The following is a 22193-nucleotide window of genomic DNA, read 5'->3' on the forward strand; positions in this document are numbered from 1 at the left end:
GAGTTTCTGTTCATCTGACACTAAAGGCCAAAACCCTTAATGTTGACATAAAATAGGCCTGCCTCTACTCTACTTTTAAACCAGCCACCCCCCACGCACCCCTCTCTCAGTTGTAGCAGGAAAAATAGTAGCAGGGTGGTGCTGGAGGAGTTCATTTCTCAAGCAGCTCCGTCAGCACAGCCAGGCAGACAGTCAGGCTCACCCAGCGATCTGCTGCCTTGGGCAGCTTCCCACACAGCCAGCTTTGCATCCAAGGTAAAGGTGCTTTATGTTCAACACAACCGTAGTGCATACAACGTTGATGCAAGGTACGTGCAATACCTTGCAATGCCAGTTTTCCACCAATTCCCACTCAAGTCAGTTATTTCCTCAATTGCTCCATATTTTATCCCAGATAATTCTGTCCTCCCCCACAAAAAAACCACCAGGTAGATCCAGTCCTTCAAGGGCCTTCATTAGCTTAAGGACAAAAAGCAATATCCATCTTATATTTCAACCAAAATAAGATTATGTTTGGTTTTTTTCTCTCCATCTGCATGGTAGGTTAGACTGCAGTGAAAATGCTAATACGTATTCCTTCAAGCTTCCCAAGCCTGAAATCTTTGTCCTGCAGAGACACTCCTGCTACCAACTCCTATACTCTGAGAAAAGACCCAACTAGGAGGTCAGAATGAAACAAAACCCACTGAGCCGTCAGTAACAGATACAGATTCCACAGTGCAGATGTCAACAGCACCTCTCCCATTCAACAGGTTAGGGTAGTCAAAAGTAAGGAAGTTTGTCTGAAAGTAGAAGATTAGAGGATACTATCATAATACTTCAGTGTCAAGTCCAAATTCACCCATACATTTAAAAAAAAAAAAAAAAAAGTTAAAAAATCAAAATAAATCATTCTTACTTTGCCAAATTTTACAACCTAAGTACTGGTTCCATACCAAATGCAAGTGGAATTCAAGCATTGACATTTTTGGATGTTACATGAGTGTGGTATAACAAGTCCCTGAGTCAGCTGAGATGTATGGAGATAGGTGACAGCAAGTGTCAAGTTGTGCAGGGGAACAAATGCAGCCTTTGCAAGCCCAGTTTTTCCCCTCCTGCCCCTCAAGAACTCCCCAAAACACAACCCAAATTTGCACTTGCATTATGAGGTAACATAAGGACCAAGATGGTCTCGTCTCCAGGTGTATTAATTGAGGACTCCTGTCAGTATTCTTGTTTTAGAGCTAAAAATCTTCAAGTGAAACCTAAGGGACTTCTCAAATCTTTTATTCATTTGTGTACTAAAAAAAAAAAAGGCAAAACAAGTCAACTTCAGGTTAGAAGTAGCCTCAGCAAATTACTATCTTCAAAAATCTTTCAAAGATGTCATCTTATTAAACAGATCACTACAATTCACAATCCCATTAAATACTTCTGAAAATCCTAGAAATGGAATCATTGCAACTTTTGTTGGTGGATCTTCTAGGTTTGCTTTTGGTTTTCTTTTGGTTTTAAACAGTGAGTGGAATTATTCTGCCTTTCTTTCATCTTTTAAGAGTAAGGAATAAATTACGGGCACTCCCAAATTCGCAGCTATATCCTTCATGACGTATATACTAAGTCTAAATGCTGATGCCTATTAAATCTGTTAACTGTCAAATTATCATTTTTACCAGATAGGTTTGGTGTGGCATGAAAGTGCACATAGACATCTTTTCAATTCAGCAGCCCTCTCTACTGACAAAAAGATCGCTGCTAAAGTCTTTCTTCTAGTCACATACATTGGATTAAAAAAAAAAAAAAAAAAAAGAAGAAAAAAGAAACTGAGTTGCATCTGAGTTTCTACCTTCCTCCTCATTGCTTCTTTCAGCTTGAGAGTTTGCCTCTGAATTTCATAGAGTAGCACTGAAAAAATAAAGGAGAATGTAGTTGACCTAATTTCACATATTGCAAGGCTATAACACACATTTCTACTTTTACTTAAGCTAAAATATTACTGGAAACATAGTAAATCTTTGCAGTCTTTCCCCTGCTTGGACAAGAGCAAACTAGAGGCAGCAGAAATTGTAAAACCAGATTTCTTACTTAAAAAACAAAAAACAAATTAAAAACCTACAAGAAAAAAATACATTGCCCATTCACCAACAGTCTTACATTTATTCTGGGACTGTATATGATTGAGCAAGAGTACCATAAAGATATCATTGGAAGAAAACACTGAATGTGTTCATCAACAATACATTGAGACTAATGTGATAACTCTAACAACAGAAATGGTTTTTAAATAATTTATGGTGGGTTTAGTTTTTTAATACAAAGGGACTACAGCAGATGTAAAGTATTTGCATTTCATCAATAGATTTTATATACTTCCAACAGGAACTGGTTAAGCTGGAAAGGTTGGATTAGTATGAAAATTGTAAGTACCACCTGAAGATTGCTGGCTAAAACAAGGTGACAAGTAGATTTAGTTCAGATGGGTATTTTGTCCTCAAAGGTGAGAGAGTTGTCTACAAATGAGTAGTAATGTATGACTGAAACTTCAGCTCACTGAACACTTGGAACAAGTTATGCAGGATACAAATTTGTTAGTTGCACAATTTGAAACAAAACTTGAGCACAAATTTGACATTGTTTTGCATGTTACTTAGACACCACTGACAAAAACGTCGCTGTGAAAAAAAAAAAAACCCTAAAGGCCTGTGCTTATCAGTTACAGATGACAAGAGAAAAAGACAGAGCTGTGTCTTTACAGCACAACCGCCAGCCACCAATGCACGAAACAGACTTTAGTGAGTGAAATAACTCCAAGAGAGACAATAAAGCACAGCTGGCATCATAAAGAACTGTCAGGATGTTACCTGGACACAAAATACAAATGCCAGCAACCATGTTCAGGAGCGGAATTTTGCCAATAGAGGGACAAAGCAGGACTACCAGGATCTCCCCCTCTGCTCCGCTCTGGGGAGACCCCCCTGCAGTGCTGGGGCCAGCTCGGGGGCCCCCAACAGCAGAAGGACCCGGAGCTGCTCGAGCGGGGCCAGAGGAGGCCACGGAGATGCTGGGGGGGCTGGAGCAGCTCCCCTGGGGGGCCGGGCTGAGAGAGTTGGGGGGGTTCAGCCTGGAGAAGAGAAGGCTCCAGGGAGCCCTTCGAGCGGCCTCCCAGGGCTTAAAGGGGGGGACAAGAGAAGGGGGGGGGGGGAATCTGGGTCAGGGGGTGGGGATAGGATGAGGGGTGATGGTTTTAAACTGGAAGAGGGAAGATTTAGATGAGATGTAAGGCAGAAATCTTTCCCTGTGCGGGGGGTGAGGCGCTGGCCCAGGGTGCCCAGAGCAGCTGTGGCTGCCCCCTCCCTGGAAGGGTTCAAGGCCAGGTTGGACGGGGCTGGGAGCCCCCTGGGCTGGGGGAAGGGGGCCCTGCCCGGGGCAGGGGGGGGCACTGGGGGGGCTTTAAGGGCCCTTCCAACACAAACCACTCTGTGACTCTATAATCATGAGGGAAAGGAGAACCTACTTTGCAAGGGCAGCCTACATAAATATGGTTGTTTGGTTTCACAAGTAAAAACCAAAAAGGGGAATTATTGCTCTCTAAATGTTCCTTTGGCTGGAGAGCAGAAACACCAGTGCTGAAAACACATTACCTGAACTGAAAGATTAGGTAGGGACTATCAGCTAGCCATGAATACATTGTCTCATTTCTATGAGACAATGGCATTGAGCCAAACAAACAAATGAGTTTCTGGGGATGTTTTCTAATAACTATAGGAAGAAAGCAGCCTAACTATTTCCAAGGCAGTCCTTGATAAAGTTTTTAAGGCTACTTTGTAACATCATTAATTGCTGTGGATGGGGAATATCTGATGACTCAGGAGGTCAAGCAAAAAGACCTGAAATAGAGAAAATATGAGCTAATGGAGCAAAATGCAGTAAGAGGCGCATGCAACTAACTAATCATGTACAGCTACAACCATGAAAAAATAATTTGTATGCTAGATGCAAAGAAAAAGGTTATAATTTCTGCCATAATTGATTTTTCCTACTTGTAGTCATGATTGTTTTGCTGTTAAAATAACTACACTGTTTTTAAATTGCAATTGCTAAAAGAATGCATCTTTTATATTTTATACGTTAGATTACAAGTTTTGTTATTGCAAATTATAAAAAAGTACTTCTCTGCAGTCATGTAAGTACAGAACATAGTTTTCTATTTAGGGGCAAGAAACATATTTCAAAGTAATCGTTTTTATAAGCACTGCCTCATTAACTGGATGGCAGTTGTTACATAACCAGTACCCTACCCCTGGCTTAAATTAATTTCCGTAATATTTTTTTTCCTCTATTATAGCATTATGGAATTTATATGAAGTACCTTGAAGATATTAGAATTACTTTCAGCTAAATTCACCCTTTCCCGAAAATGGGGCTGGAGGGGGAAATCAGTTCATTCTTGAGTTTGTATCAGGGTACTGTATGTTCCTCAAGCAACAGCATTTCTGAACTTTTCCTCCCAGTGAAGTATCATTACTCTTGGCTATATGCATCGAATTTATATACAAGGAAAAGCAAAGCTCCTCGGTTCAGACTATAAAAGAGAACATTATCATTAAGGATAAAAACAAGTTTGGGTTCTGTATGTAACAAAATGGCATGAGCCAGGATAAACAAACAAACAAACAAAACAAAACAAAAGCACCCAAGCACACACACAAAAAGTCCCCAGAAGGAATATCATGTGGCCAGACTAGCAGGGATCCTTGTAAATTCATCTGAAACACTGGCTTAGACAGAAAACACAACATTTCAAGAATCTAAGTTAATGCACTAAAAGAAAGTCTGTAAAACCCCAATATTGTCTGACCAGTTTCCAAAGCTGTGGATATTTGAAGTAGGTATATTCCTAAGTCATCCACAAGATTTAGATGTGACTTTAACATATTCTGTATTTTCAGGTCTTCTCCATTTCCTAGTGAGATAAATTAAAGTTTTATTGACAGGTTTTCATAGAATTATTGCAAGCTTTCAATGTAGGAAGCAAATAAAAAGCCAAAGTGGTGCAAAGCAATTTAAAAAACAAAAAGAAATCCAATTAGCTGAGTTTCTGCTGCCACTGCTGTCTGTCCGTGATGCAGTTTTCACCTGCTCACAATAACTCCTGACACACAAGGGAAGAAGTTGCACAGATTCTCTCCTACCACACAATCCCATCAGGTAACAAACAGTTTTATGAAAAACAGATCACTAACCGCAAGTACATGTTTAAAGCCATTTTAAGTAAGGAAGTTCCTATACATTTTCAGTCCCACTATCATTAAGGAATGATAGCTCTATATATAACTGTGGACAAGGACCTTTCTCTTCCTCTGAATCACTTGTAGCAAAAAGGTACAATCTGCATACTTTTTGAGATAGGGGCATTAATTAACATGGAAGTTTGTCATGTAAGAAATAGAAAAAAAAAAAAAAAAAAAAAAAATTGAAACCTGAGGAATCTGTTTTCCTATTTTGAAATATCAAACTGTCTACTACTATACTTTCTGGGGCATCTGTGCCATGTGTTTTGCACACTTCAGCATCATTCAAGTGTAACTAGAAATTGCTCTTCAACTGAAATTCACAATGTTATTTTGATCAAAGACGTCTTTTAGGTTGAATGTTATGATGTTGCCTGCATGAGTACAAACAAGGTCACAGTAAAAAGTATTATTTTATATTTTCAGCCTACCACGGGTGCTCTCTTTTTGTGACCCCACCACAGACACAGCCCCGTGCAGTCCTGTCATCCTGCTTCCCTCCCCTCTCTTCAACTTACTCCCAATGCTCTCCAGCAGCCCAGGGGACACCCCTACAGCCTCTCCTCCCACAAATCTAGCATTTTGCTGATCAAAGACCTCTTGACAACCATCACCAAGTCCAGCGTTGCAAAGCTTAATGGCCCCACTCCTCTGCTAGAATAAATGATTAAAAAGCAAGCTAATTGTATCCAAGCATAGATCAAGTATCTGAAATATGAGCAGCTCATACACTTCACTTCAGTGTCATGTGTGACAGCTATAATGACAGCATATAAAAACTGATAAAATTAAATTAGTTTTCTTCTGTATTACAGACATCAAATACAATGGAGGATTGGGCTGGGGGATGGAAGAGAATGAAAAGGACGTTTGGAGAACAATAAATGAGCAAGAAAAATGTACTTTCTACTCGGTATCAAAAAAACCTAAGCAAAATTCAAGTAGGATTGAAGACTTCTCATGAAAGCAAAACTACTGTACTTCATAACTGCCAAAATAGAGCTTTCTGAAAGAAAATCCAGCTGCAAGATTAAGTCATAAGCATGTACCATTACAGCTTACCTACATGGAAGGTTTAAGTGCCACTTATCATGATCAACTTCATTAAAGACATTCTGAAACCGTACTCAGTTTTTACTTATCTTCCTCACTCTTTTTAGGAGTATTTAAGAACAAGTCTGTCAAACTCAGCTCTTCAACTACTTTAAATTGTGCAAAAGATTAAATCGTAATCAGTTATCTAGGTCTGTAATTTTTTATTACTACAGATAATTGGCAGAATACATTTCTGTTATCTCTTAATTAAATTCAACAAAAGATGTTGTGAGGATGAGCTACTGGTGCCACATCTCAGTATTTCTGAAGTATTGTTTCTCTAGTAGACCTTCATTGTGCATATTTTCTCAATTTTTTCATCCGATATGTATACAGCCCATTAATAATTCTCTCTCAAACTCCTGTTCCGAGTGCTGTAACTGTCAATTTACAAATAAAGCAAGGTAAAGTATTTGTTCAATGAGTAAGAGAAAACAAATTTTAATGCTAGAGTCCAATACTGAATAAGCATAATTTAAGATTTATCTTGCCTGGTAAATCGACAGCTTTGTAAAGAATCATCATCATCAGATGCTTAAAATCATGAAACATACCCCGATTTATCTTTTTGTGACCTCTCTTTCCTACCAAGTATCAAACGGCTTTTTCAAGTAATAATTGGGGGGGGGGGAGGGGAAATTAAAATGAAGTCACAGAATCATCCCAATCCCTCCCACAGCTACGCCCCCACGGCAAAAGCCTTACCTTCATCATTCTGGGCCACACAACCTGCTAAGATAGTAGCAACTGCAACCCCTACAGCTAAGCATTTCCAGAGACAAAACCGCTGTAACATTTTTTGTCAAACTTCACTCAAGGCAGATCTGAAAAAGAAAGATTTGATACACTCATTAGTCAATCAACCTACACAAAGGTGAGCATTTACAAATGACTTCACAGGTAACTATGTATGTGTAACTACACAGGGTATATATAGTCTGTAAGAGTACAACATTGTTTCTCTTAAAACAATCAAAGTTAATCCCATTACCATCAATACATATATATGTACTCATTAACTTGATAATCATGTATGCACAGGCCTCCAAGTAAAGAAAATGCAAGTTTCTTGCTTAAATCAGGTCTGATTTCCATAATTTCCATACAATAAAGTATTTATGCTATCCTTCCTGCTTTAGCCTTATTCTTTAAAGCACTCTGGAGAAGTGACTGTATCAGAGAAATTCTGCTTATTAAAACCAGTTCTCAGCTGCAAAAGTCAGCAGGGAGCCAGTTTCAAAGACGTTGCCCAGCAGAACCAGTCCCAGGAAAAACATGAGCTACCTCCCTAGATGGCCACCTTCAGAGACAGACTGTGTGTTCATGCCCAGCAAAGGAGGAAAAACAAACAAAGCCCCCACATGTACAACACAAACAAACAAACAAAAACCAACAACCACCAAAAAAACCAGGAGAATAAACTGGCCAAGACAGGTCTGGATGAACTCCAGAGCATACTTAGAGTTGTATTAAAAAGTTATCTAATGCTCTGTTTTATGGCTCCAATGAAGAGAGTTAGCATACTTCTGTAGCCTAGAACTGAATTATTTAAAAATATTCCTTCACATTTAAAAATACTGTGACAAATACAATGGACTTCCTAGCAACAGAGCATGAAAATGAGAGACTTACAGCAGTATAAAAACAAGGTATTGTATAAAAAGGGTTTAAGTGCCGTCAATTTTCCCCAGCAAAGCACTTGACTCAGATTTCATTGCCACTTTCTGCTTATAACTTTCTATCATGGTTACAAAAACTGCTGTATTTCATTCCAAGTCAAACAATCAGACTATTACCCCCCACTTAACAGCCTCAGCATTAACACCATCTGATCCTCTGTCAGCGAGACATTATTGAAGACGTGCTCTCATTTTCCTTCCACGAACTGAGCTCACAGAAAACTCAAATGCATAGACAGCATCTAATTCACACAACACAAAAAGAGTGTATCTACTTTGGGCATAAAACCATCCTTTTAGATCACCCTCAAGAGTTACCTGAGCCACAAGTAGGCTGGGTTTCCAACTGACAGAAATAGGTGATAGTTTCATAACATTTTGGTTAATCTGAAGGAAGCAGTGCTATGACTTAAACTGTTCCTCTTAAAAAAAAAAAAAAAAAAAAACAAAAAAAAACCAAACAAACAAAAACAAAACCAAAACCCCAAAACAACAACAACACACAGAACAAAACAAAAAAACAAAACAAAACAAAACAAAACAAAACCAAAACACAAGTATGTGTCAAGAGTTCTGGAGGAAAAACTGTTTTCTTTCAAATGGGTAAGGAAAGCAAGTAGTGAAATTTAATAAACCTGATTGAGTGGCCCATATTTATTTAAATATTTAAAGTTCCTAGGTGGTTGACACTGTATATACTCAGCCTGCTTCCAGGGCAACTTGCATGGGTGGGATCTATTAGGTTCCCTTATGCAGCAAACCAAGTTCTTTTTTTTCTTTGCAAAGACACGGATCACATTTGACTTTTTGCCTCCCAGTGGATTGTAATACCAACATTCGCTATTACAAACAATGCTTTAAAAACAAAGGGGAGCAGCAAAAACATTTAAAATCCTACACCATACACACTGCTCCGCTTTTCGTTCAGGGATTAAAGCTGGAGAGAGGCTTTTCCTCTCTCCATCTCCATTCCAGCAGCACTCTTCCCACCCACCCTGCTCAGCAGCAGTAGGTCACAACAGGTATTTCGCTGCAATAGGCAGCAATTTCAGAAAGAACTTAAATATTATACATCAAACAAGGAGGCAGCCTGCGTCTAATTGAAGCAGTGGTGAAAATCTCATGGGACTGTTCATTTTCATTTCAGCTAGACAAACATCAGCCTTGACAAAACAGCTCAAGGTTACAGGAATTAATGAATTCAAGTCACGCAACAGTATCTATGAACCATTCAAAAGCATCCACCTTCCTCCTCTCTCCTCCTTCTCTTCCACTGGCACTTCTACAGTAGTTTCTGCACATAACTCCAGCAGAGACAGCTCAAATGAGTATTTCAAAGCCTTCCTAAAGGGCTTATTATTCCTATACATGTGAGGAGACCAGAATTGTTAGCAAAGATCCCACTATCCATAAGAAAAAAAATATTTAAAAGCTTGCTACACAGCAAAGAAAAGGAAGCTACAAGCTCATTAAGTATATTACCAATACCTTGACAAGTATGATACCCATAGAGAAAAAGAGCAGCTAGTTCTTTCTTCAGAAAAGAAAAAAAAAAAAAAAAAAAAAAAAAAACCAAAAAACAAATCCCTTCCTTGAAGAACCCATCAGTTTGTCAGTGTTGCTCAGAAGGGGCTTTTCCCTTCTTTCTACTTCTCAAAATGCTCATTTGATTACAGTCACTTGAATTTCCACTTAGCCAATTCAGAAGTCTTTCTGGATTTTGCAATGGTACCTTCAAAGAACAGAAATTACTGCCACCATAATATACTGTAGTTGACAACTTTTAAATAAAGGCTGAGTGTTTCCACACTGCCCAAATGGATTCAGATGAATTCAGTGCCATTGTTAGACTTTGTTAAGACCTCCTGGGAACTTTTGAGGATGTGAACTCCTCAATATTTCACCAGTTTTTCCACCCACATTAAGAGGAGATCCTAAAAGAATTGGGATCTGTCACTTTTTCAGTTTTAGCAGACAGTGTTATTACATTAGGCAGCATTTGCTGTCAAGTGCTTCCAACCTTTTACACCTCAAAAACAGAAACAAGTGATTCAGGAGACTATCTTAGTTTCTTCAGGTCAGTCTAAGAAAGATCACATCCATATGCCCATTACACGTGTTTTAAGACCTAGAAAGAAGTGCACATACACACTTTAGAGTCCTCTGATATTTCATTTTACAACCTTGGAAAAAAAAATCCAGATTTCCAATCACGATGTTCTATTTTAGAAAGTTATTCAGAGCTCAGCTGACATAATTGAGTTGAGTCTACTCTGGAGAAATTTTAGGACAGAATCCTGGCAGATTTATTTTTGATTTTGATGAGATGTCAAGTAAACCACGAGGATAGCAACACTGCTGCTCTAAGAATAAGCATTTCTGTGCAACTGTAATACAACAGAATTGTTGGCCCCCCTTTTTCCTCCAATTTGTACCAGAAAAAACTGGTATGAAGTGTAGAAAGCAAAAATATTCTTAAATTAAACAGATTCTTCTAACTCAGAAGTAACTCGTCACGAATCACAAGTTATTACAAAGTCCCCAAATGTAGACAATCTGTAAGAAAAAGTGTTGAACTCTGGATGCACAGTCTGACAGGGCAAAGGACGATTATGAATTGTTGATAGAAAGAAGATCTGTGAAGTAAGAACATACAATATGTCTACAAGACTCGGTAATTTCCTGAAAAATATTCTAATTTTGCTACAGCAGAATTTTAAAGTTTGATGTTTTCATGGACAACAGAAGTTATACACTCAAGCACAAAAAACTTCAAATGAAAAATAAAAAGAATTGAAGTTGAGGGGAACTTCACTTCCTGGCACGTCTGCATTTAAAAAAACAAAAAAAAATTCAATAATGTTCTCTCCAAAGTGTTCCCTGTTTGACTGTACAGGTGTACTGAGAAACGAAAACATGCACAGATTTTCCCAGAGGAGCAGCAGCAGCAGCCGATCACGGGCGATGTTTACAGCTTGGCTGCAGCAAACTGGCATAATCACACTCCAAGGAGCAATCATGCCTCCTCATCTCACTTCTGGCCTTTTTTTTTTCCTTCCCCTCTTGCCAGTGTAGCTACTGAATCAGCCAAAACTCCAACTAGTTATTAAGACATCTATATAAGAGGCACTTTAACAAATTTTAAGTGAATAAAAACCCGTCAAAATATCAAATATGAGTTATTACATCCAAGCACCCTGAATATATTTAAGGCCCAATGATATTACAGTAACCTTAAATACTTATTTACTTTAAGATCAAGTGTTATTATAGTACTTAAAATGCTGCATTCATTTGAAGCTGAGGAGGGAAACATGGACTCAGCCAAAATAAATAAACATGCATGGCCGGGGTAAAAAATATTTTTAAATACCCATACAGAATTGTTCTTGGTACAGAAATAAAAACTGAAGTTATAAGAATTTTTTTTTGAAATTGCATATATGCTAACACAGTCTAATGCCATGTGTTGAATGGAACTGAGTCTTTATAAAAGTCAACCCCTTAGAGAAAGATAGGCAAGAGAGGAAAAAAAAAAAAAGAGTCATTGACATGGTTAGGAGATAACAGAGAATGAAAAACTAGTGTACAAATACCCAAACCCTTGCACACATTGTCCACATTGGTCTCTGATAAACTCCTGACCCAAAAGTAGAGCTTAAATTGCAGCAGAACATGGTATTTTCTGTAAACACTTGAAACTATTCAATGTGAATCGGACAAAAATCTAAATTTTGGACTGAGTTTGCAGCAAGCCAGAGGCCACAGGCTTTTTCAGAACAGAACGGGCCTATACACACCTGATTTCACCTGAAACATGGAATTCAGTAGTGCCACATGACATGAACAGTCACAGAGCAATGATTTCTTTAAGTGTTTTCTTACCATTAGCAGCAAATCTGAAAACAACTGTGAGGTGAACACTCTGTCAGGGCTTCAAACCCATTGTAAGGGCAGAAAGGGCATAGTTGAAGAGAAATCATTAACTACACAATAATTGAGTAGATGGGTAAATAAATATTTGCCATTTAATATATATGTCAAAAACAACAGCTCCTGTCAAACTGCCATGGTTGGAAAATATAGCATTTTAAAAAAAGTATTAAATATCTATTTATATGTATGTTATTAATTTACACAACCAGCCAGAACTCTGTCAAGCATCAGAAATTACATGTTTTGCTTAGCGGTGTTGCTCTTTGTATATTACAATTGTGCTAAATCTTTAAAAGTATACATATCTTTAAAAGTATATGTAACTGAATTGTTTAAACACAGGAAAAAAATATAATGGACAGTTTTATTATAAGACTGATCTATATTATTATTGATCAGACGAACTCTTTTAGAGATTGTAGACACAAAACCAGGAAGTCTCTGTAGTGCAAATGTTTATTCTGGAGAACTGGTGCCATAATAAATCAGAAATGACAGTAGAAACAGGAAGAAAAAAGTCTCTTACAGAAGCCAAAAAGGAGATGAATTTGCTTTACAGTCTGACAGTGTTCCTGGCTTGGTTAAAGCTACGGTCCATTAAACTATATGTTCCAAATGTTTTATTTTTGATGATGAAACAATTACGTTGAACTGTCAACATAAGGAAAAAAAACATCTAAAATATTATTTAAACACAAGAACACACCAAAAAAACCCTCTGGTTTGTCTCAATGCCATTCTTAACAAATGTCACTGCATATGGCACGCAGCTACATCTCCCCTGACATCCGTCCTCATGCGGTTAGGCACAGGAGCGCGCCTACCCGCTCCCGGTCCCGGTGGCTCCCGGTGCCGCGGCACTTCCACGCCCGAGCAGGTGGGACACGGGCCGCAGGGCTCGGTGCTGGGACCTGGCAGCCACTTGACATACCTCAGAGGGGGTTGGCTTCTGACTAGCTGGGTCCTGAGCCTAAATGGATGGTGGAGCACAGCCGGAAAGCTGCAGTGCTGGGAAACACCCCTGCTTTAGGCTTAACCAGAAAAAAATTAAAATTAAAAAAAAAAAATATATATATATATAGAGAGAATTCCAGCTCATGAGCTCAGGGATCACTCCAGGTAGTTCGGGGCATCCCAGATGGCTAACTGGCAGCCCGAACTCCCACACCCAGCCACAGAGCTTCCCAGGCAGCTGCTGAGCCCACCTAAGCACCTACTCACCACCAAGAGAAGAGCCAGGCAAGTAAAACTTTACCTTTGAATTGAAGCCATGTAAGCTACTTATGGCTCTAAATCAGCAGCAAGTGTGAATAACTCTGTTTATCAAAGTCAAATAAATGTTTAAATGCTTTCCTGAAGAAGAATTCAAGCATGAGCAAATATTTGGCTGTACTGGGGTCATAGTGAATAATTCACAGTGCAAACACAACCCTTCCTCCAATTTTGGATGTTCCAAAAACTGGAACTCTCCTGCAGTTTTTATTTCACTAACACTGCTTGAGCACTTTATACATAAATATGGACTCTTGGATGTGTTTAACTCCTATTATATTAGCTATAGGCTTTTCACACTACAGAGTTAGCACAACTGCTATGGATTTTGTTATTCTCCTATCCTTGGATAAAACCTTTCAGTAATATGAAGAATTTTAGAGTCATTTGTACCTCAATGCAGAAATTCTTGAGTTTATTTCAATACTCTGTACTTCAAGGCAAAGTAGCTGGTATTTTCCTACACTCCATCAATAATGAAGCTCTTTCTTTTCCATCTCTATACAGTGATGGTAGTCAGTGTGCATATGGCCTGATTCACAGTCGGTGACATCTTGAGAGCACTTTTCCAATCCCTCTGCCAACAGAACGTACTATAAATGCACTATAACACTTGATGTAGCATGCTGCTAATTCCCACAGAAAAAAAGGAAGATTGCTAAGTATATGTAGGTTTACACAGAGAAATATCAAATATACTACCAAAATTAGAAGAAAGCTTTTCTAGAATAATTGAGGTAGGGGTGGAGAAAGACTTTTGTTTCCTCCTTCTATCGCTAGTTGTGACTGCTTGATTTATTTTCTGTATTTTTACAAAGTAATCCAGCTACTAGATGGATTAAGAGTATTACAGCCTCTTAATCATGGGTGGGTAAACAGGGTAGACAATTCGTTCCTGTCTACAAATCCTAATTTTAATGCATTATTAGATATTCAGTTTCCTAACCCCTCTGCATGGACTTAGCCTACAAAACATTGATCTCACAGAAGGCTTTGAGTGCTTAATCAAGAGAAGTTTGTAAGTTCGGACTGCATCACACTGTACACATGAAACTCCTACTTTGCAGACAGTGGCTTCAGAAAGGGGAGAGGGGAAAGATATCCTAAACCCCCTTATATCAGTGTGAGAAGACTTCATTTAAAAAGCAACATTAGCTGCTTAACGTAAAAACATTAAAAGAAATATAATCTGCATTAGTCGGAAGTAGTTAAGTTAGTTCTTCAATAAACTTTGTCTTTACAAAATACACACACCAACCTTAAATTATACATTAAAGCGCAGGCTATTTTGCTGGTTAATAATGAAAATATATTTTGATATAAAATTAGCAAGTAAAAGATCAGTTTCATTGTTTTTACTGCAAGACAAGTATTGGATGATATCCCAGAAATGTCTCAATTTCTCCCTTGCCAGAGCTGTTTCTCTCCAAGCATCATTCATTGGGTTTACTTAATAGAGAGGAGAGAATCCGAGGTTTTCTAAAGTGAAAACTAAGGAAGATCTTGGTATCACTGCAGTGGAAAGAATGCTGGATTTCTGAAATCCCCAATACTTTGAAAGTTCAGGTTTTTCCCAGCTCCCACCCAAGATCTCAACAAGCTAAGAGATCCTCATAGGAGCACAACATATGAACTCCGAGGAGGAAGAAAAAGCTGGGAGAGAGGGGTTGCCATGAACAGCAGCAAATAGCAAAAGCAGCTAAAAGCAGCGAGGCTGGGGGACGGCCAGCTCTCCGCTCTGCCACCGGCCAGCGGCAGGAGGGACACGCTGCCGCCCAGCTCCGAAAAGGACCTTCCGAGGGCAGCTGCAGCTGCTGCCACACAACGAACCGAGCCCTCGGCAGGAGTGTCCAGTGAGCAGTTGTACTATGTAGCACCCTCAAAAAGTGTCGACCCTGTTAAAACGGCTCAGTGAGCACCATTTGAAGAATTTAATTTCTGGGTCTAGGTATTTGTTCATCTTTCCCAAGGTGACTGATTCCTTAAAGACGATCCTACCCTTAAATACTCACTAAAGTCAAAACATCCAAATCTACCCAGCTCTACCCTTGACTTTCTCCCCCCTGCTTCCTGCTAGACCAGGCAGACACCACTATAGGTGTGAGCCTCCCTCGATGCCAGGAACTATTCTGTCAAGAGTCCTTCTGAGTGCTCGATGTAGGAAACGAGTAACTGTCTCAAAATATCAAGGCTTAAAAAATGACTTGCATTATGGCAGTGGAAATGTCCAAACCTATGTTAAGTGAATTTATTTTATTGAAGAAAACTACATTTTCTCAAGTAGAATTTATATGCTGCAGCTCTTCTTCTCAGAGAGAATTTTTATATAAATTTTGAAAAATAAATACATCAAACTTGTCAAAGCAAAGTCTACTTTTCTAAAAATGAGCCTGTTAGTCATCAGACATCAGAAGTCATGTTAAACACATCCTGGAGTAATTACAGGTTTTTTAATTATCTCTGTTAAAATAGTTCAATTAAATGATATTTCAGAATTAACATGCACACATATAAATATACACACATGTGCATATACACATGTGCCCACACACACACTTAGCAGACATTATATTCAGCTATTTCCATGTCAAGTTGAAGGTTGTGTTATTACACATTACTGGGCCAGAAGCTTTACAAATAGTCCTAGCTTTTGAAGTTAGGATGGGTTACAAATAGCAGGGCTGATTAAGCCGAATAGTGATCAGAGGAATTGCACGTCTGCCCTCTAACTTACAGACTAAGTAAAGAAAGTTTAAGAAGGTTTAGAGGTGTCTTCTGTTGTAATTTATTTCTCTGAAAAGAAAATTTTCCACTTAACACTCTAAAGCAGTTTATTCTTGAATGACCTGTAATTACGATTTATGACAAATCTTGGTAAAGACACCCACCAGGAAGGGTCCCTGAGAGGTCTGTGCAGTGCCCTGCCTAACGCAGCTCCCAGCAACCGTGTTCCTGGGCAGGACCCGGGGAGGCTGCACAGCTCAACAGGCTGTCTCACACTGGAAGCTTGGTTTTACGCTCTGTGACTGAGGGTTAAACGGAAAAAAAACCACCAAAGTCCTCCACTGTTGCTACCTGTTGGAGTAACTCCATCCCCCTCCATATTGCTGAGCAGGGCACTCGGCTACACACTCTCCTGCCTGAGACATCCAGCAGCAGTTGCTGGTAGCAGTGGGACAACAGCATTACAGAGTCCTCCAAAAGCTAACGTGCCTCCCATCATGGTACAGATGAAGGATTCGGTGCAGCCTGTCTTCCTTCACACCCTTGGGATACTCAGTACCAGCTTCTCCCACCAGTGCCTACCTGCTATTAACCTCTAATAAACCGCTGACATTCCAAGGGTGGCTTTTACCTCCAGTCACAGCTGACTACAGGAGAGAGTCCGTTTCTGGACTCTCCAGAGACCAAATTCTTCAGCATAGCTCATCATAAATTAAGCTATTTAACAAAGAATTGATGTTTCTTTGCTAAAAAAGTGCCACAAATAGCAAGTTTCATGTTTATCAGTTCCTTGTTCACTAGGTCACTCGATGCATTATGCGTTACCATATTCTGCTAGGCATTTATCAGCACCTAAGTCAATGAATTATTTAAACCATAAGCCAAGTAGACAAGGAGGTTTCAAGATATCAAACAACCTCATATATTCAGTTGCATGACTGTTACCTTTAGACCTCTCATATATCACCACAGTTTTGTTGGGAAGCCTTGTCAGCCTGGACAGCTGGATTTGAGAGTCTGCTCATGAAGTCACCTCCAAGAGCTCTATTATTTTCACCACGTATCTGCTGCTAATTACCCATCCTGTTTCAAGCCCTGCATAGCGCTACTTTTTCCTATGCTCACTAGGGCCTGCCCTTCAGCCTCCTTCTGCTCCCACCTAGAAGCAATCCAAACACAACAGAGTCCTGCCTTGTCTTCCTCCACCTCCTTCACTCTGTCAGGTGCTAGTTCTGCACATCAAACTCGCTTTTCATCACCACTCCTATACAGCCTCTTCCAAACCTCCAGCTCTGCTCCATGCTCTCTCATATGCCCCTCCACTCTCCAAGCTTTTCCATATCTGACATCAAGTCTATCAATCCTCAAGTACTCTCTTTCACTCCTCTTCTCCATGATTTTTCTTCCCAGTATTTGGGGGGATCTTACCTTTAAAAATTACTCTTACCACTCCTTAATCGGCAATAAGAGCATAATTAGATGTGATTACTTGTTTTGATTATACTTTGATTGCTTTCTGAGCTTGTTGGCCATGAGGGAAAGGAGGCAGTTAAGTATTTGCTCCTGTTTTCACCTATTTATTCTTTCCCTTCACAGAAGCTGCGATCACCTCCCTCTCTGCATTTACCCATCTCCCTCTACCCATATCACCTTCTAAACCTCCTCATCACTCCAATCATCATTTAGCCCTTTGACAAGTACATATATCCATCTCCAGAACCCCTATTTCTTCAGATACCTGTACCCCTCAGTACTGCATCATCAAGCCCCAACACTCAGCACTTTACTTCTTAGATTTCCTGGATTTTGCATATTCCTGCTTGCCTTAAACCAAAGAACAGATAGTTCTCTCACATGTCCAGTTTTCTTTGGGTATTCTGAGACACTTAGTCTCTGCGTCTTTCAAGCAAATCCTTCTCTTCCAACCTTCAAGAATTTGAAAAGTGTTTATGCGCACTAATGAATAGAGGAATTGATCTTGCATTTATCAGCTTCTTTGTTCAACTGCATCTGCCGGTGATTCACACGTTGCAGAGTTGGGGTGTATGTGCCCACGTATTGTGACGTTTTGATGTGCACAGGGCACTCAGTCAGGGACAGCTGGCGATAGGGAGCCTACCAAAGCTGCTGCGTGCCTTCAGTGGGGAAAAGGGAAATATTCTTGCATTCCTGTAAGAAACCCAACGTCATCCATGGAAGAACACTGCACCTTGTTGCACAACGTTGTGCTATAGAGGCAATAACTCACCACCGCAAGCAAACTTTGAGGTGGCCAGAACAGAACACAGCCACATGGGAAGTGATGAAAAATGAGGACCTCACTGCAACTTTTGAAAGTACTCCAGCAAATTTCTTTAGTGTAAGTGCAGCGCGTACCTTGGAATAGGTTAAGCAGTTTTATTGAACACAAGACACCCAATAGTTTATTCGGATACTTAACTCATAGGTACTGTATTAGCGGTAATTGCCAGAAGACAAAGAATTGAGCCAAAATGGGTTTACAAATACTCATTTTTTGCCAACTACTGAAATATTCAAGTAAAAATAAGATACTTAAAAGAAATTCAAGAGCACTACATACTACCAAAAAAAGAGTTTTCACAGATTCTGTTTTAACAACACAGTAATAATGCATCAGTCACAGTAATACTTAAAAACAAGGCTATGCTATTCTCAAATTTCAAAAGATGTCAAAGTGAATAAGATCGTTGAGACAATTTTCTATAACATCTCATAAAGGAAAAAACAACCTTGTTGTTTGACAGTCTTTAAACTAACAGCATCCTTACACCCATACAAGGTCATCTAGCCCCACCATTTTGTCTCTGACTGGCCAGCTGTGGGAGAACGGGCAAAAGCAATAAACGCTTTTGGAGATGCAGACAGCATTCAAGATGTGGACAGCCCATATATGTCAACAGGCACCCAATAAAGTTCTCTCCTTCTCCTACTCACTTCCGGTGTCCTACTTGATATTTACATTGTTATTGAGCTGACATTTCCATGGATTCCACAAAAATCGGTGTTAAAAGTCATTAAGCTGAACTGGTAAAGCTGATTATGGTCTGGAAACAGCCAGCACAACTTTGACACTCACTGACCTCCATGGAGCATATGAATGAGTCAACACATACCTGCTAGGATATCATCACAAGTTCAGTCGTCAGATAATAAACCGAGCTTTAGAAAGCAGGGGCGAAGATAACCTCTTTTACCTGGAGTAATATAACTTGACCCAAGGTTCAGCAGCAGTGGCCCCAATATAAAAACTTGCTGACCCTCACAAGCAGAAAAGGACATGTGAGCAGATTGGTACCTGGGTCACTCAGGTGGAAGAAAATACGTACACAAGCTCATGATGGACAGCTAGGCAGTATCTTGCCTTATTACAAGTAATGACAATCCATCTTGGAAATTGCTCTGACCACAACACTTACAGAAGTAATCTTACTAGCTAGGAATATGACAGTGGTGAACCTGAAAGACAACCAGTGCAACTGTTAACATTCCCAAACAAGCAGACAGCTCAGAATTGGTGACACACAAAGCACAGAGTCCTACTCGCTGCTGAAGTCAGATGACAACGAGGAAAGGGGAATGGACTCAGGAGTCATGATTTTTTTCTAGAGGCGAGAGAATGTGGTTCTGGACATGGCCCAGAGACATCTCTGAAGCAAGAGAAAGATGCGTTCATATAGTTTTCCTCAAAAAGATAACCTGTACAGGAATTATGGTTAAATAGTGCCAAATGGGACATAGCCACTCCTGGTGCCTTCTTCCTCCCTGCAGTGTATCCTGAGGCTAAGAGGATGATAAGGTACAAAAAAGGCCCCAGCAGCAAGAACATAAACACAGAATTACAGAAAACATTCACCCTAAAGATAAAATTAGAGAACAGTCTTCATTTAATATCAGAAGAGAGGTACCCTTCAACGCAGGCAGGTATTTGATGGGATTGGCAACACTCCTGGGATTAAGGGATACTTTTATGCTCCTCCCTCGGGTTTTTTAGGTTGGTCTTGTATCAAAGCGTGTAAAGAGAGACATTGCTCTGGGATGCTTTAGAAGGGAAAGCAGCCATGGTATATGAGATTAGCTGTCCAAGGTAAAAGACTGAACTGTGGGAAACAAAATTTTAATCAGACATTTAGTTGTAAACACAACAGAAAACTAAGAGATAACAGACCAGATGAACTGGCCCACATGGTTTACTACTGTTGGATGAAGGAGGTGTAGGTGTCGGTACTGGAGTCAGTGAAGTAGCGTGAAATAAAGAAGTGCCGACTGTGAAAGTCTGCTGAATCCACGGAGTTCAGCTGTGGTTATTAACAACCACAGAGGATTGTGAGCAGCTCTATGAGGTTTTAAATGCATTTAGTACCTGAGCAATAGCTTGGGAAATGAATTTCCATTTGGATAAAAATGCACATTGGGACACGTAAGATATTCATGTATGCAAATAGGGATTCTGAATTTGTCATTTTTTTAGCTATTTTCCTCTCAGAGGAGGCAGTATAGAGAGCTTCCATAGTTTGATGGGTACTGAGCTAAAGTAAACAAAATGCTTGGGAGCATTAGAAGAGATAGAAATAGGACCTAAATTATAATGACATTATAAAGGACAATAGAAAGCCCCTAGAGCATTAAACACTGGTTTTGCTGCCATAATTTCAGAAAGATATTCCAGAGAAAGAAAAGGTCTCAAGAAGGACAGCTCAACTGTCTTTAAGACAGCTGTGAGGACCTAACCCCTTCTCAAACAGAACAAGAAACCCAAAAAAACAACCCCTGCCTCTGAGGAAGAAGCCAAAGGATTACTCATCGCAAAAAAAAGAGACATTACAGATATTGACTGAAGTCTTGGTTACTAAAACAGCTGTAGTATCAAATTTTTCACTCGACACCGTAATATTTCTATACTACAGGAATACAGACAAAAATAAAAGCAAGAATAAATCCAAAGGTATCTTTTTCATAGGAACTAAACATTTGGCTTGTTCAGCTAGTCATCAGGACAGAAAGAGCAACTGATTCTACTCCCAGTTAAGCTACTTTTCCAAGCAATAATATTTTTACCTATGCAGGTTAAGGCAAGGATATTCTATGCTTCAGGGCTTTTGCAAACTACCTGCAGGATCCGAGAGAGAATACCCTGCAGTGCTATACAGCTCACCTCAGGAGCATGGTTCAGGGGTACTTTTTACTTTCTCCAAAACATGCAGTAACAGAGGATTATACGCTGAACATAACAGATGAACAGCTTAATTCAGCTGCAAATTCATATGTTTGAACTTCCGCTGCCCAGCTGCGTGTTACAAATTTAGTAAAGCATATAAAATTCATAAATGAAGCATGAGTTTCCTCACACTTCTCTACACTTGTTCCAAGCTAAAGAAACTGTCTGGAGTAAGGAATTTCCTTCACTTCACCCCTTTTTCTCTACTTCCATCACTTTGGCCCTCAGCAGACAACAGAGAAGACTGAAGGTACCATATGTGAGCATAAAGCAGCCAGCTTTTGGGGAAACTTGGGCTCAAATCCAGCTGTTTCAACAGTACCCTGACTCAGACCAGCTGTAGTTAGTAGCACAACTGCAAGTGAGAACACATCCCAGAGAGGCTCCTCTGATACCTCTTTCTCACTCAAACAGTCTTTCAGAGGAAGGTGGTCTCAAAACACAGTCTTTATTCTACAAAACAAATATTTAATGAAATTAAATGATCTGACCAATCTCTTCTGTTTCCATTCAAGGAAAAATTACAGTTTTCGTATTTGACTCTCTTACTCCAGTGTGATGCTACAAAGCTGGAGGAAAAATGGGTTTCCAGCCTAAGAGAGGAGAGATTAAAATCCACTAAATGAAATACAGCAGAGCAAGTAAAAAGAAACCATCCATACTTTGACTTAGTCTTCAACAAGCAAAGGCAATACTGTGAGCAATGAGACTATTTTCTCTTTGAAATGCATAATTCCATTTTAAGCAGTTTCCCGGTGGCAAGTTATACATGTTTTTTTACAGTCCGTGCTGATGACAGAAATCCAATACCTTGAGATGCCAAAATCAGGGCTTATGGCATTGCTCTTGCATAAAGTTGCACCTGCTGAAGCCCCTACACTTGCACAACTCCATTATCACACAATAATGAGAAATTAGAGAGACAGAAGGTCCCAGGTAGCAGTACTGCCTTGTAAGCACAATCCATCCTAATGCACTGAT

At 39.6% G+C, this 22193-nt stretch overlaps 1 protein-coding gene across 13 annotated transcripts in view; it reads right to left on the minus strand.

The window, feature by feature from the left end:
• Positions 1-22193, minus strand: part of PCDH15 (protocadherin related 15) — an 862106-nt gene that overhangs the window by 374425 nt on the left and 465488 nt on the right. For all 13 annotated transcript variants that reach the window (XR_006165419.1, XM_042793586.1, XM_042793412.1 and 10 more), the window contains one exon: positions 7071-7189. Coding sequence is in view for 12 of the 13 variants with exons in the window: in XM_042793586.1 (XP_042649520.1) it covers positions 7071-7161 (91 nt within the window). In the remaining variant the exon portion in view is untranslated. The remainder of the gene's footprint in view (positions 1-7070; positions 7190-22193) is intronic.

Source organism: Tyto alba, unplaced genomic scaffold, assembly GCF_018691265.1.
Source record: "Tyto alba isolate M040663 unplaced genomic scaffold, T.alba_DEE_v4.0 Super-Scaffold_1, whole genome shotgun sequence".
NCBI classification, from domain to species: Eukaryota; Metazoa; Chordata; class Aves; order Strigiformes; family Tytonidae; genus Tyto; species Tyto alba.